Raw genomic sequence first — 17,016 nt, forward strand, 5'->3', positions numbered from 1 at the left:
ATTTGATGATAAATTAAGAATAAGAGAGTAAGAGAAGGGAGGATTGAAGCATTCTATTGACTTTGTCAGGCAGCGTAATCATTAAGACACGATCCACTGTATTTGAGACACTTAGACTTAATTAGTAAATTTGTGAACACATTTTTTACTCAAGGGATTATGTGAAAGAGAATTAAAACTTGAAGGGTAGTTAATGTAATGTTTCAAACATGAGGGGTTTTGTGAAAACTCAATAAACCTCAGGGGGTGTTAGTGTAATTAAAAGTCTCTTGACTATTTCCACGTCAGACTTTTATAATAAATCTTTTACATGTCAGCAATTTTTATTTGGTATTTAAAAATAGTATCTATTTATTCTCTACTTTATAGCCTTGGCTGTTGGAAAATTATTTTTTGATAAGCTTTTTTAAATTTTGAATGACTTATTCCTAGCTAATCAACAAGATTATCTCATTCAATTTTATTTTTTTTAAAACAAGATTATTCATTCCCCATTTTATTGTTCATGGAACATGTATCAAGTTTGTACCCACAAATCACTATCTCACGACTTATGAACCCATATATATTAATAGTGGTACATTGTTTTTTAAGTTGCTGCTATTTATAAAATCATACTTATATGGAGACATTCTTTTTTTGTTGAATTGAGAATGTATCCATATTTGGGAGCAGCCTCTCCATAAATGGGGGTAAGGCTAGCCGACATTCACCTCTCTCAGACCCTGCGTAAAGCGGGAGCCTTGTGCACTGGGTACGACCTTTTGAGAATGTATCCATATAAAGTTTATTCGAAGAACTTTACCATGTTACTAAGCATAATATCTATTACTATTATTATTATTATTATTAACATAATTAATTTTACTATTATTATTATTGTTTTGTGTGTGTCACACAATAAATAAATACTTATACTTTTTAACATATATACTCGCATACACATTGGCAAGTTGAAAATGTTCCTTCACAAACATTAAAATGTTAAGGGCACTAAACTCAAAATCCAGTATTTAAAAAAAAAGATCCATAAACTGTAGCATGAAAGGACGCACCTTTAATCTTGTAGCCACCTGCCATCAAAATTAACTTGTCAAACACGCAACAAAGGTGAAATGGTCTAATAAAAGTTCATTTTATCAAACAAAGAGCAAGCAACAATCCATGTTCTCACCAATGAAAATAGTGCTGAAAGCCCAATGCCAGCACTAATCCAAAACAGAAGCAACCCTCTAGAACATAATAGGTAAATAAAGGTGTAAAAATGAAATGGTTATGAACGTTTGGGCACAAGGACTACAGAAAAAGCAACCCCAAAAACTCATAAAATATATGATTAGTTATAAAATAAATAAAAACAGAGAAAGTGAAGAAAACAAATCATTACACATTTGAGGGTGGGGGAGGTATTGAGATTTGTGGGTTGACACCAATTGAAGAAGTTTCCTGGGTACTTGAAGAAGAAATGCTTGCAAAACGTTCCACTTCTAACTTTGCTACAATAGTATCAGAAAAATAACCCATGTCAGTACAACTATAATGAAAACTTGCACAACCAGGAGATCATATGAAATACGGCATCATAGAATCAGCAAGATACATTAGCACTTCTGATGAAAAATAAAACAATATCCTTTAAACCTAGCTTCTTTTTTTTTTTTTCCCACCTTCGAGCTATCATTATAGTCTTATTGATACACAATGTAGGGTAAGTAAGTGTTCCATAAGGGCTACAAGCACTTTTGAGCTTTGACTATGCTTGAAACGGTCAATAGTGCTTCTTCACAAAACGCTTTCAAGTGCATTTTCAGGAGTCAACCGGATGTTTATTAAATTCTGACATGCTTCTAATAGAAGCACTTATGGTCAGAAGTGTTTTGTTTTTTTACAAAAGCACTCCTAACCCCAACTCTTGTCTCCAAAAGTGCTCAATTCCTAAAGTAGTAATCCTATTATAACTACTTTGAGTTCACACAGAAAGCCAACTAACATCTCTTCTCCATATGCATGCGTCTGTGTGCAGCATTGCAGACTGGATGTGAAGGTTATCTTTTCCCAAATACAGCCACTTTCTACAAACCAACTCATCCGCTCTCTCCAACCCGCTACAAGTAGAAATTTCAGTGGAACTATGCATGGTATTGAAGACCTTTCAAAACCCAATTCATTAAAGCTTGAAAAATAAAGAAAATTCAAATTTTAAAAAGTTATAGTCATGCACTTAAAACCCAAAAAAACCAATTCAAGCAACATATTTCATGTCCTCGAAACCGTATGCATCAATTCAGACTCACAATTCAACATAGAACCCTAGCAAGTAAATAAATTTCTATATTTCGAAAAATAAAAAAGCGAACCCCTGTGTTTTCTGCACTAAATTTTGCAAGAAGAAGCTAAAAATTTTCTTACTTGAGACAGCCAACAGTAAATTGAATCAGTAAAATTAGAACCTGGGAGGCGAGTGGCAGTGAAGCGACCATTGGCTCTGGAATTTTGGTGATTTTTGGAGTTTCTGAGATTGGCGGAGCATCGAAAGAGAGGGAAGCGATTGAATGAGGGAGCGATAATTCTCGGTTGATTTGAAGGGAGGAGCGGTGGCGAGCGAGGAAGAGACAGAGACGTCATGATTTGCTACGAGAAAATCAAGCAAAAAAGGCACTGCAATTGTGTTGTTGAATGTTTGCAAAACCACCCTTTTTTTTTTTTTTTTGTAAAAGTGCTTTTAATAATAAATTAAGTGTTTGATAAATTTTTATATAAATTACTTTAAATATGTTAAATGATTAAAAAGGATATGATATTTAATATGATATAATAAGACTTTTTTTATTAACATCCTACATACGTTGAATACACCTCACATTCAAATTTGATATTAAATGACTTAGATACCCTACCATGCAATGCAAATTTCAACCTTATTAGGTTAGAATAAAAAATAAAAAATAAAAAATTTCTGAATAAACCCCAAATCGCTTTTAACGTATTATTTATCTACTTTTTTGTCTTCCCAACAAATGCAAGCAAAATGATAAGACTGTCGGCTTAGAACTTGAATGGAATGCGAAGAAATTAACGATATTTCTTTATATATGTTGTCTCACCGCATAACCCCAATTAAAAGAAATGATAATAGTAATAAAATGGCTAAACACAATCTCTGTTCTGCAATTCAACACCAATAAATAAATATGTTTTCTTTTCATACATCTGAAAATGCAATGAAACTACATCAACATTCAGCTACGTTTTTGCCAATCTGGGCAAAGTCCTAGTACCATTCACATTACAAGAGACCTTCTGATTGTTCTTATTTCCCTTGCTGCTTTTACCCTCGAATTTTTGTCATTAAACCTCAACGTATTACCTCGTTTGCCACCTTTAACAGAGTCTCAGCAGCCTCATCTTCCTCCAATCTTGATTGTGACTGAGTATTATAAGATGTGAAGAATGTGAGGTGTATAGAAAATGTGGGGTATATAGTAAATATGGGGTGTATATAGAAAATGTAAGGTGTATGTTGAGAATGGGGGTGAGAGGTTAATATGGGGAAGTAAATGGGGTGCATTAAGATAAATTTTAATTGAAAAAAGTAAATGTGGGGTGTATTAAGTATATGGGGTTTATTCAACAATACGTGGGGTGTAAATATAATAAGCCTATAATAATTATGAAAGATAATAATGTAAGGGCAAAATTGTAATTTTGTAAAACATGTGGGGGTATACTTGCTATTTTAAAATTTCATTAAATAAGCATTGATTATTATGCTTTGAAAAAAAAAAAAAAACTTTTTATAAGTATAGTAGACTCGGCTTCTGCTTTTCTATGTTCTTCTCCTGTCATTAACAACGATTTTTTTAATAAAAACACTATTTTTTTTGTTTTACTAAATACATTTAATGTTTTAGATTTTTTAATAAGTTTTTTATTTTTTTATTAAACCCCACATTCTCAAACCAACCCAAGCCCGCTCCCCTCCCACTCCGTCATAGTCCGACATTACGAGGAAGGAGTCAAGGAGTGTCGTTAAGAAAATTTAATGGCAGTCACAAGGATGAACTAAAATGGTTAGCTTCCAAAAGACAATTATTTGTATATGTTCAAGTAGGGGTGGTTCGGTATGGGATCCCATACCGAAACCCTTGTCCCGATTCCCATACCGAAATTTTCGGGAATCCCAATTTCAATACCGATCCCAAACCAAATTTTCGGGAATCCCAATTTTCGGGAATCCCGAAATAGTTTCGGGATTTCGGGACAAATCGGGAATCCCAAAAATAATTTTGGGCTTTTGGGCTTTTGGACAAAAAAAAGCTAATATTGGTCCAATTGGACAAAAACCTAATATTGGGCCTGCCCACTGAATGTAACAGCCCCCACATATGGGCTTAACTTTTATTCAACCAAATAAAAAAAATATTGGGCAAACCTGCAATGTTTATAAGAGCAGTTCAGCTGCATTTTCCACTTGTATGGTAGACAAGGTTTTAAAATAAATAAAGTAACAAACCCAAAAGCAAAAAAATTAGTTACAATCTAAAGTTTTAATAATTAAGTTACAAACCAAAAGCGAAAAAATTAGTTACAATCCAAAGTTTTAATAATTAAGTTACAATCCAAAGTTTTAATAATTAAGTTACAAACCACAAGCAAAAAAATTAGTTACAAAAGAGTGTGCAATACAGAGATAGCATTACAAAAGAGAAGCAAGATGGAATTGTATTTGCAGTATGATTAAAAACCCATATTTCCACATTCGATCTTCCCACTGCAAATCGAGAAAATTCATATAAATCAATGACAGAAATCTACAAGTAGCAACATTATAATTCACAATGCTCCATACCTGAGCAAGAACAATAGAATCTAATACACTCTCTTCTTCTTCTCCTTCTAGCACGCACGAAATGCGTCCAGCACAACCATCATCCAATATTGGCTCGCTCTTTTGGGCAGAGTAAGTCATAAACATTGAATTGATTTATGTCAAGGATAAAATATTCAAGGAAAACAGAGGAACTAAGAATACTAGTCCAAATGAAATCACATAGCCACATATACTATTACCAATCAATGAACATTTTCGGAAAAAACATGCAAGCCCAAGCTAGAGACATTCACAACCATCAAGTTTAAATCATAGCTTCAAGATGTAATCTTTAGTTTCAGTAGGCTGGATGTGTTAATATGGTTGCAAATGTTTGTGGCTGTAGTGGAAAAGAAAGGTGGTACAGAGGTGGGGAGTTGATCGACTAAACTAGTTTCAAGAGGAAAACAAACTAAAAAGAAAAATAAATAAAACATACCCTGCACGAATTGCACGACTGAAAACAATTATATCATACAAAGCTGAATCTCCAACATGGGTTCAACACAAATTAACATTTCTTCTGTTCCCAAGCTTTTAACCTTTCAGATATGCTTTTTTTTCTTGGCATCCAAACAGGACAAGGAAAATTCTCAAAACATGCCAAAAATGAAAACCCAAAATTCCCATATGCTCGTTATTTTAATTTTGAACACATTCAACAAAATCACGGTACTCAAGAAACTACTCATCTTCTGCAAGTGGTGGATTGAATACCCCAAGCTCATGCATTTGCGCATACCTTCGGGATCCATTCCACCGCCATCATCTGCACAGAAAGCATCACAACCATTTCCAATTTTTCTTTTCTTTTCATGAAACGTATATAAACATATGAAACCAGTAAGGGAAGATTCAAGATTGAAATTAGATTCCAAACCCTAAATTAAATTTCAAAAGGAAGACAGAAATTAGATTTCAAAACACTAAATTAATTACCCGAGAGAGAGATCGCGGTGGTGGAGAGTCAGAGACGAGAGCTCGGTGTGGTGGTACGCGGTGGCTGGCCGGAATTCAACACAGACAGTCGGATGAGAGATGAGGGCTCGGTGAGGGAGGGCTGCGCTTCGAGTTCGATTGGATGGAACAAATGAACGGAAGTGAAATCTGAAATGGGATCTGACCTAGAAACAAATGAACAGCACAGATTAAATCTAAACAATGAACGGTTGGAAATAATTCTCTTATAATTAAAAAATAATATATATATATATATATATAATTTTTTTTCGGTTCGGTATGGGAATACCGAAAAATAGAAATGCAAAACCGAATCCCATACCGAAAATTTCGGTTTGGTTCGGGATTACATACCGAAATTTTCGGGAATTTTGGTTTGGGATTTTTTTGGTTTGGGATCGGGATTTTTTTGGTTTGGTTTGGGATTTTTGGGATTTTTTTCCAGCCCTATGTTCAAGCACCATTCTCCTTGTGCATTATTATGCAGCCACAATTACCCAACTGACGAGGCTAACTTTATAATCCAAAAGTGTAGCTTTTAAGTGCTGGTTTGGAGTTGCGATGCTTTAGAAAAAAAATAGCTTATCATAAAATATGGTACATCAAATGTGTTTGATAAAATAAAAAAGAAAGTGTTTTTTTTTTTAAATTGATGTTATTGTTAGCAGAAAAGCATAGAAAAACAGAAATATGGTTTACCATGCATCTAAAAAAAGTGCATGTGTGAACAATCCTCATTTAATGAAATTTTCAAATAACAAATATATCCTCGTATATATTACAAAAATACAACCTTTCCCATACATCTATCATATTACATTTAACACCATATTATTTTTAATTATTTACCAAACACTAAACAATTTTATTTTAGATCTGTTTATTCTTAGGGTGCGTTTGTTGCACCGGACTGTCTCGGACTGGACTAGCTGCAGGGACTAAGCTGGACTGACTTAGACTAGACTAAGCTGGACTAACTTAGTGAAGCGTTTGATGCAGTGTCAGGACTAAGGAACAGACTAACAACAAATTCTAATATTATATTATTTAATTTATATCTATTAATATTTTATATTATTTAATAAATATTTAGTAATATTTTATTATTACTTCCGTCTATTTTCTCATTCTAGAATCATCATTCCATTCTCAATTGTTTTCCGTTCTTCCCCTCTCCTCTGTCTTCTTAAATTTTCTCCGCCCCTTTCCCTTCTTCCCCTCTCCTCTGTCTTCCTAAAATTTCTCCGCCCCTTTCCCTCTGTTTTCTTCCTAATTTTTCTTCATCCCTCTTCCTCTTTTTCTTCGTCCCTCTCCCTCTTCATCTCCATCTTCTTCTTCCTTTTGTTCTCTGTTCATCTCCCTCTTTTCTTCCTTTTGTTCTCCATTCATCTCCTTCTTTTCTTCCTAATTTTTCTAAGAACCAATTGGTGAATCAAAACCCGATCAGAATCTGGGTCATCTGGGTATTTATGGGTCTGCTTCTCCGGCATCAATGGCAAAGGTCTGCGAAAAAGGAGTCAGGACTTGGTGCATGTGTGATTAGAGCGACTGTTATGCATTTCATATGCACAACGATTTTGTAATTTATTTTTTTTTTGTTGCTTTTTTGTTTAGAATTTTGGATTTGGATATGATTTGGAAAATGGAAAAACTACAAAATTTTGCCTAAAATTTTTCCTTTTTGTTTTGAATTTTGCTGGATATGGGTTGAAAAATGATAGATGAGAGGGACGAAGTAGGGAGTTGGTGGATGGGAAGGGTGAAGCGAGGAGGGCGTAGCGGAGAGGAGTGGGCTTAGCAGTCCGGCCGATGAGGGTGAGGAAGACGACGATGAGGGAGCACGGCAAGGACGACGTTGAGGGAAGACGCAGAGATGAGGACGAAGGGAAGACAGGACGAAGGGAAATCTCTCGGTTTGCTCTGGGCTTACGAATCCGCCCAATTTTGGGGTTGCTCGTTAAGAACGGCTAAGGAGGTACTTAGTCCACGCGAGTCCGGGTTAAGCTCATTAAAGCTAATCTGGATGCACACCAAACGTCGGACTATAGTCTAGTCCAGTCCAAGGCCTCTTAATCCTGTCAAACAAACGTGACCTTACAGTACAGTATGAAACAATTTTTTTTTTTTTTAAGAAAACACAGCAATATCAAAGTAGACCTAAATAGACCATAGAAAGGTTGAACTGAGAACAAACTTGCGGCTAACCGAACTCCTGGTGCGCTTGTTGAAACAGCACAACAGTAAGAGTCACAAGGGATGCATAAACTGAATCGGGTAACCTTTGCACGACCTTTCCGATCCCCGGTACACCCTCGGTAACCCTCTTTGTCGCCATTGCAACCGCCGGTGCTGCAACCAGTGTGAGGATCAGTTGATCGAGAACAACCAAATTGTCTGCTGTCAAGTGCTCGATGAACTTTGCAAACTCTTCGCGGTCAATTTCTCCATCAAGATTTAAATCGCTTTCCTGCAAGTATTAAGGGTAAACATTATTAAACGAATCAAACGAGTTTCGCTGAAGGCAAATGATTGATTCAACATTTTTCTAGAAGCGAATAACGTGCTCATATCCTAACGGTTCCTATAGGTTTTCTGAACGGGACCCCACAGACGGATTCTCAACAAGGATTCTTACCTACCAAACAGCTGCAACAACAGTATTTCTTTGTATAACAAACAGCAGAAACTTGAACATAGGTAAGCAGAAGACGAAGAAACTTAAAAGTCTACACGGAGCAGAATAAATTGGTCATGTATATAGAACCTCAAACAAACTGGTCACATCTTGCTAAACCAGACTACATAAAGGACAAAGACTTGCTTCTCTCTGACCACAGCATCTTAAACGTGTTTCAGTTCATTTTCCATGCATAAGAGAGAGAGAGAGAGAGAGAGAGAGAGAGTAGGTTTATTGATCTGTCTGCAATTTAAAATTGAAATTTACACACCAAAAATACGAATCAAAACTACGTTGCTTGTGAGAGTAATTACTAACCGTATTAGATTGATCATTGATGTGTGGATAACGAGCTTTCCCTAATGCAAAACGAAAATTGGATCACAAATCTTATTTGCCTAATACATGGTATGACAACTTGACTTTTGCAGCACAACACCTTAACTCAATAAGCATAACAGATGTTATATGAAATCCCCTGATAAATGGCATATATACTGTTGAAATTTCATAAGACATTATCTTGCTTGTAAATGGTTTGAGACTAACAAATTTCATTTCAACCGCTTGATTATATCCAACAAAAAAAATCCCAGTATTTGAAAACTGATCCTGATTCTAGTTCATCCTCATGTCTTATTAAACAACAAGAGTACCTTCATCATTTCTCTGACATGATCTTTCGAGGGTGGATCAAAATGCTGGCCGGATAAATGCTTATTGATATCACTAGAACAGGAAGATTAAACAACAATCAGCTACAATTAGCAGCATGATTTGTCAATCAGTTAAAAAAATGGGAATACGTTTAGCATGAAAAGCTCCTCACTTGTACACAAGTAGTACACCGATGTACAGATCGTTGATTTTCAAGTTATTCGTTCTTCTATCATTTCTAAATTGTTCAAACAACTTCTCTGAAATCCTTTTTATTTGCTTTCGCCTCCATTGCTTACCTGCAATCCAGAAACTTACCAGATACCTTATAAACATATATGTAATTACCGGTTGCTTCATGTCCGGTAATGTAACATAACATGTCAGACTAAAGCCCAACAGAAAACAGGGAAAATTCAGAACCGGGAAGAAAACAACATTAACGATGTCGAAGGATTATAGAGATACCTTGTAACCTGTCGAGGACTTGTCCCATGGCGCAGTAGTGAGCTACAGAGCTTTTTGCGAGTTGGGTTGGATGATAAGTTAAGAATAAGAGTAAGAGGAGGGAGGATCTTTGGTATTATAGCATTCTATTCACATTGTCAGGCAGCGTAATCATTAAGACACGATCCACTGTATTTAACGAGAAATTTTAAGTGTTCTGGCACTGGAGCTAGGGGATATTCTTATTTAACACTTAAATTTAGTTAATTGAAAATAAAGTAAAGAAGCTATTTGTAAGTGAGAGGTTATAGGTTCTATTCTTGCCTAAGGCAAATTTGAACCACATTATTGTTTGCCCATTGTGAGGCTTTGCTAACTCCCTATTCCCTAGTGGAGGTAAATATCTTTTGTTCAAAAGAAAAAGGTAAAGAATATCTAAGTGTTTGATTTCCACTGGTGGCAACACCACTGGCACTACTAAAAAATTATCTTATTTAGATAGACTTATTAACGCTTAAAATTATAAGGTTAACAAATTTAATTAAATGACTTTTGATGGGCTTATGAGATGGGCTGAAATTAAATGGACTCAAAGATGTAAGTTTCTAAGGTTAAAAAACTTGATTAAATGACTTTAGATGGGTTTATGGGATGGGTTGCAATTAAATGGACTCATAATTGGTTCACTCCTCAAAATTGGGCTACATTCACAGTATTGATCTCAATATGGTGATTTGCGGCTAAATAGCTCTCTACTAATACATTCACTCTATACTCTTTGATTCGTCCGACCCCATAATGAAGGTCTCTACCCATTTATATAGGCCTCTACCCTTTTGTATAGGCCTCGCCCTCTTAAGGCCTCCCAAACCGACATTTAATGTGCCCACCATTTATAATAGCTTACTAACAACTTTTCTCCTATTCGGCTAGGCCGTCGTCAGCGAAGTGATGTTCTAGCATTCAGATAACACATCTTTTAAGTCCTAGGTAGCTCGAGCATCCCGCTCAAACCTTGGTCCGTCTCACCTTACAGGGCACTGCCCTGACTACCTTTATGTCCCATCCCAGGTTTCTGTTGTTGTCTGCAAGTTGTTGAATGCTCTGAGTTGCACTTGAGTAGTTCTGCTCTTGGAGACTTGTCACGCCCAATCCCAACATACGTCGAGAATCGACACGTGACAAGGAAAATAACGTCCGTTGAATACGGTATAAGTTACGGAATAAAATACTTTAACTGATAAACCAAAATAATATGAAGGTGGCTAAGTTCTCCACAAAATATTTACAAATATGTACATCCCAAAAAGAAGCATAATTTTTGCTTGACTAAGAACAAGATTGAGGTGCTCAAAAGAAAGTCCCAAAGATAAAGTACAAGATAGGATATAAGGGTAACCTAGCACTCCAAATCTCTGATAACTGTTCTGCTACCCCACCTACGAACCTCTCAAAGCTACTCAGACTTGTTACCTGTAAGATCAGTGCCTACACCATCGAAATGGTGCATCGGGCAAACAACAACCCGGATAAGCTACAAAGCTTATGTGAGCAATAAATAATACAAGTATATGATACTAATAATAAAACCAACCATCATTCACAATTATAAACCTTGAATACAAATCATTTATAAGAAATCGCTACCAAACCTTGCAACCTCCGAAGGGGTCACACATACATCCAACGAGTTTTCTAAATCAAAACTCAGGGTTCTCAAAGCCACATTCACAGATATATTCAAAACTAGATTTAGAGAGACGTCGTTCGGTCGAAGCCTCCGCAATAACCAAATAGGAAGTGGCCCCCCAAAACGGATCAACCAAGCAAAGCCACCCTTAAGAAAGTAACCAAGTAGGTAGTGACTCCCCAATGCGGATTAACTAAGCAGAGTCACCCCTAAGAAAATAACCAAATAGGTAGTGATCCCCCAATACGGATTAACCAAGCAGAGTCACTCCTATAACTATTGGAAGGTGATTACCCAATGCGGAATAACCAAACATGATCACCTTTAAATGTGTATGGCCATACCTAGGCTATAAGGATACCACAACGCAGATTAACCAAGAGCGATCCACAAATAGTATGGTCCCCTAACACGGATAAACCAAGCAGGACCATCCATGACCATTGCTACGTGGTGCAGACTGATTGTCACCCAACCCCATGACACTAGGGTAATGGTCATTCACAATCCATCATTTTTATCATCCATCACATATATATCCCAAAATACAATCCATTATTTTTATCATCCATCACATATATATCCCAAAATACAATCCATCATTTTTATCAACCATCACATATATATCGCAAAACACAATCCACACATATATATCCCAAAACACAATCCATCATTTTTATCAGTCATCACATATATATCCCAAAACACAATCCATCACAGTTCAAATATCCAAGTCACCTAATGTTTCAAAAGTAGATCGACTGCAACTTTTATCAACCATCACATATATATCCCAAAACACAATTCATCACAGTTCAAATATCCAAGTCACCTAATGTTTCAAAAGTAGATTGATTGCAACTTACTAGCAACAATTATTTAGCAACAAAACTATTTAAGAATCCATAGTGTAACCACAACGTTTATTAGCACAAAAGATTTCAAAGCAATAACCATAACACATAGATTAGAATCACTCACCTGAGATCCACACTAATGCACTCAAACACGAGAGTCAAGACATCACGTTCTATCACCGCCTAACAAGGTACAAACCAAATTTAGATTTCATTTGATAATTCACATACTTAAAACTCTTATATATTTCCCACAACAACATTTAATGAGGAATCGAACTGTCATTCTAAGGTAGGTCCATGATCTTACGTCACTTATTCCGTAATATCAAATCACTAGATTCTCACTTGTAAGTCCCTAAGGTCCTTAAACATTATCTACCATAGCATACTAAAAGTGGTGTCAATTCAATGGTAAGATCATCAATCGCTAGAATAATCAAGTGGCGGAGCTTAACGATAAAATACTCAACCAACAACATTTTTATAAATCGAATGTCACCCACCGACAAATTTGACTTTCTCCAAAAATTCTCAAATTTTACAGGAATAAAGATTTCAACAAGTAGAGTAAACTTTATACATGTAGCCGAGTCCAATTTAGCCAGGAAGGCTCTCAAATTGGCTCGCACCCAACAAAACCCTAAGGTGGGTGTCCTTCAATTCGGCTTCCTTGGTGTTCCAACGCCCCAACCACCAATTGGGTCTTGTTCTTGGATCCAAGGGAAGTTGATTAAGGGTGATGGTGAATGGTGATACTCTCTGGAATGACAATTCATCGTTGAGAACCCCCGATTCCCCTATGCAGTTCTACATGAAAAAGACCTTAAAAACCCTTGATTTTTGATAGAGAGGGAAGGAGGAATGTAGTTGAGCAAGTTGCAGGTGAAGGAGGTAGGAAAATCAACTGGGAAATGGAGGAAATGGCCTGAAATTGGCCGGTTTGAATTTTTTGGCTGTGGACCTCACGTTTTCACGAATTAGGGGGGGAAAAGAAAGTGGCCTTTCCTTTCTTTCCAAATGGATCCTTTAATACCCATTTTTAAAAAATTAGACAGGTTCCCTCATTTCTATTTATTTTTTCTACTAACTTAACTTAACCTTTAACCCATGCTTCCCACAATCTATATAGTTCACAACTTCAAACATCCGTAACTATACCGTTATAGTTCGGACTCGCAAACGGCTTTCGCCTATGCGTTCGGGGGTTCGAGATCTATTTAAAAACACTAGTTGTAACTTCAAAATATCAACGAAAGATAAAAATTGATTATGAAATTTCCAACTCGATAACTAAACAATTACTAAACTTAAAATTAATGGAATTAAAATTAACTAATAAAGTTAACATAAGTGCAAAATACGAGATACGTAATAATTGGTGAAATTCCAGGGATGGAATTTCACAAGACTTATGCCGAAAAGTTGTCAGCTTTGCCCATGTGTTCTACGCGGTCGATTAGTCCTTCTTTTGTCTCTGTCGATCAAATCATTCGGGTCGGCCCTCTTTAAACTCTCTGGGCCTTGGACTTCTTGGCCTTTCCTTGTGCTTACAAGGGTGGGCTTAAATGGGCCCGATGTTAACAATACCGTGGCAGGTGCTAAGTCCAATAAAAATAAATATACTACTTGTACCACACTTCACAAATCCTGAAACTACCGAGTACCAGTAAACTTATACCTTTAGGAACCTACTGAAGGATTCGTGTCGAGGCACCATTGCCAAAGCACAAGAGTTTATCATCAACCAGGAGGCCAATCACAATGCAAATAAAGCTCCTAGAGTCCCACATCGACCACTGATGAAAATGTGTGACTTTCCTCAACTGTAAAAGGAAACCATTCACATACAATTAGTCCATAATGTCATTATTGTACTTAATTCGTAATCAAAATTCACTATGCTTATACCTTTGTATCATGTGTACTCTACATTATCAATCAGAACTTTTTTACCCTTGTGGACGTAGCCTAACTTAGGGTGGTTCTCAAGTATATTTTGTGTTTACTTCCCTATCTCTATCTTTTTACATATTACCCTCATTAACGACTAGAGTAACCTTCAAGAACAATATTATTACCCTCATTAACTTCCCTATATCATTCCTGATCTCATATTATTCTTGGAGGATTTCATTCCTGATCGCTATCTTGAAGAGCTTCTCATATTGTTCTTTAGCTGATTTATCAGAACAACAAAATAGTAATCAGGAATGAGATCATCCAAGAACAATATGAGAAGTTCTTCAAGATGCTCCACGAAGATAAATAGACTCAGTCTTACAAGCCCATTGCCCCCGTGACTATGAATTATCACATGGATACCCACTTAGACAAACTTTCAGCTGTCTCAACATGGATGTTCCTAATGAGGAATGACATTCTCACCAAAATGTTGATCAAGAAGAAACTTCTCTTAATCTAATTGATTCAATCTGAAGTAGGAGAAGCGGAGGGAGACATCTTCTTGTAGAGGGAATGGAATGATCAAAAGCCATCTACTGTGATTGTTAGGAATTCTTAAGGCAGCGTCGAGAAAAATCATCCACATAGACTCAAAGATAATGCCCCAAAGGTTAGAAAGAGCGTAGGAATTTGTGATGTGATCCAAACAACTAGTGTTAAACTTGCAAATAATTTGGAGAGACTTCAACAAGATTAGTCTCAAACAATGTATTAAAAGGTGAAGGTGTGGGCGAGGCGTTCAATGGATAGCCCTGCCTAGGCATGTGGCATGAGGTGTAAGGTGAAGCTTCATGGGACCACATTTTTTTTAATATATATGTTTTATATATTTTACATATAATTGTATGAAAATAATACTTTGTAAAACAAACATCCATTATCAATTTATCATTCAAATCCATTGTCATTCAAAAGATAATATCATCTAAATTTACAATTCAAAGGTAATATCATCCAAATTCATACAAACAAAGAAATCATTCATTCAAATCCTTTTCATTGCCAAGTCTAGATGAACTTGTAGCGTATGTCATCAATTCATCAAACGAATCTTCTGAATCATTACTCCAAATTTCTTAGACTTGGGGTTTATTCATTAACGCATTTTCTTTTGAAAGTAATAGGACCTCTAGGTTGAGTAGGCTTGCGAGGAGGAGTAGGAGTAGGCTCACGACTAGGAGGAGAAGGTTCTCTAGGCTCTCGAATGTTTGGGCCACCTTCATAAACCGGGAGTGGCACATTCCTTACGGCCTCAACATTGTACAATGACTCATCCTCGAGCCATGTAGGATCTTTGGGAAGAACATGATCTTCTATCTCCGTTATCCATTCATCATTAGAGGCAATTTCTTCCACAACAATGGGATCACACTTCTTCCTCCTTTTAAGACTTCTCTTTTGCAAAGCCAAATTGTACTTCACATAGGCTATATCATAAGCCTTTTGTGTTCAAGCCTATTCCTCATTTTTATATGAATCTACAAATTAATAAATCAAATAAATGTAAAAATTAATTCTATTTTTAAGTCTAATCATCTTAAGCGGAAATGACACATAAAATACTAATAATATATTTACTTACAATTTGAAATGTGCTCAAATTCCTCTCATATTCCGATTGCACTACAAGTAAGGCAAAGAACTCGGATAGAAAACTTCACTAACTCGGGTGTTTTAGTCCCAAAATGCTTCCACAAAGCCGCTAAAAATATATTAGTAAGGTAAGTAATTTAAAGGTTAATGATAAAAATATATTTATAAATTGACTAATTAAATCTTACATGGTGTTCGCCTTTTCCTAGTTTGCATAGCCATAGGATCCGCAAATTCACCAAGCTTGTTATCATATAAATCCAATTGGATATCTACATCTTTATGTCCTTTCCCATTCCCAAGCATCCTATCCATGCTAGCAAACAACCCACTTTGCACTTCGCCATTATTTAAGAAATTATCCTTATACCGAAATTGTGGATTCAAGTAATAGCCTGCCACATATAGTGATTGATGAAGTTGATTGTTCCATCTCCGATCTATCTTTCTCCAAATAGGCATAAATTTTGTCTCCACTTTGTTAAGATTGTTTGCAATTTTCTCTTTTGCGGCATCTATCAACTCATATAAAATCCATAGGGGAGGTCTCTCATCCGAGTCAACCTCTCTCAAGACACAAACAAGAGGAAGAACACTCTTATTGCAAAAGGAAACTCTTCCCCAAAACTCACGATCATGTAGCACATGATGCTTGGCCAACTTTGCTTCATATGATTTTGGATATGTACTTTCCAACCATTCATTAGAGGAAAACAAAGCAACAAGATGTTCCTTTTGCTTTTGTAAGCTTTGAAATGTAAGGAAAGAGGTGGTAAACCTAATCACTGCCGGACGAAGAATTTCAAAATTGTTGGTGTACTTTCTCAACGAAGCTAGTATCCATTAATGCTCATCTAGATACTTTGAAATACACCTAGCACGTTTGAGTGTGTCATCAAACCATGCCATCTTAAAAGTATCCTCTATCATCAAATCAATACAATGAGCCGCACATGGAGTCCACCACACCTTTTTCCTTTTCATAAGTTTTGCCCCCACATTCTTATAGTTCGAAGTATTGTCGGATATATCTTGAACCACATTCTCCTATCCAATTTCTTAAGTAACATCATCCAAGTAGTCATACAATAAATCTCCATTTTTAATGGAGGCTGATTCATCAACCAATTTCAAGGACCAAATACCTTGTGGGCTATTGACAAGAAAGTTGATTAGACACCTAATTTTGCCATCCGACCATCCATCTGACATAATAGTACTCTTCCAAGCCTTTACATGTTCTTTCATCATTTTTTGTATATCCTCAACTTCTTGTATAAGCATCAAAGTCCTATCATGT

General features: G+C 36.1%; 2 protein-coding genes, 1 long non-coding RNA gene and 1 pseudogene across 6 annotated transcripts in view; all 4 read right to left on the reverse strand.

The window, feature by feature from the left end:
- The window catches only part of LOC126589930 (protein TIC 40, chloroplastic-like), a 33,224-nt gene extending 30,559 nt beyond the window's left edge, over positions 1-2,665 (reverse strand). The window contains exons 1-3 of one of the 2 annotated variants that reach the window (XM_050255383.1): positions 2,451-2,665; positions 1,388-1,496; positions 1,175-1,232 (exon numbers count right to left, since the gene is read on the reverse strand). In XM_050255383.1, coding sequence (XP_050111340.1) covers positions 1,175-1,232; positions 1,388-1,496; positions 2,451-2,625 — 342 coding nt within the window. In that variant the 5' untranslated portion in view covers positions 2,626-2,665. The remainder of the gene's footprint in view (positions 1-1,174; positions 1,233-1,387; positions 1,497-2,450) is intronic. The other variant, XM_050255391.1, reaches the window with a different exon arrangement.
- Positions 2,666-4,676: 2,011 nt separating this feature from the next.
- Positions 4,677-6,280, reverse strand: LOC126590077 (uncharacterized). 2 transcript variants are annotated; one of them, XR_007612053.1, is made up of 4 exons: positions 6,185-6,280; positions 5,810-5,994; positions 4,850-5,639; positions 4,677-4,771 (listed from the first exon to the last, which is right to left on the reverse strand). It is a non-coding gene; the product is annotated as an uncharacterized LOC126590077 (long non-coding RNA). The 2 variants fall into 2 exon arrangements; XR_007612052.1 differs by having other exon boundaries at positions 5,810-5,989; positions 6,185-6,274.
- A 344-nt stretch (positions 6,281-6,624) lies between these two features.
- On the reverse strand, positions 6,625-9,777 carry LOC126590004 (uncharacterized). Of its 2 annotated transcripts, XR_007612026.1 has the most exons (5): positions 9,633-9,777; positions 9,337-9,463; positions 9,164-9,236; positions 7,924-8,297; positions 6,625-6,715 (listed from the first exon to the last, which is right to left on the reverse strand). XR_007612026.1 is itself a non-coding variant. In XM_050255478.1 (4 exons), exons 1-4 carry the CDS (start codon positions 9,658-9,660, stop codon positions 8,031-8,033), a joined length of 495 nt encoding a protein of 164 aa, XP_050111435.1. In that variant the 5' UTR covers positions 9,661-9,777; the 3' UTR covers positions 7,575-8,030. The 2 variants fall into 2 exon arrangements, 1 of the variants encoding a protein (XP_050111435.1); XM_050255478.1 differs by lacking the exon at positions 6,625-6,715 and having other exon boundaries at positions 7,575-8,297.
- A 5,323-nt stretch (positions 9,778-15,100) lies between these two features.
- LOC126602724 (uncharacterized) lies at positions 15,101-17,016 on the reverse strand (annotated as a pseudogene).

This window comes from Malus sylvestris, chromosome 2 (genome assembly GCF_916048215.2).
Source record: "Malus sylvestris chromosome 2, drMalSylv7.2, whole genome shotgun sequence".
In the NCBI taxonomy this organism is placed as follows: Eukaryota; Viridiplantae; Streptophyta; class Magnoliopsida; order Rosales; family Rosaceae; genus Malus; species Malus sylvestris.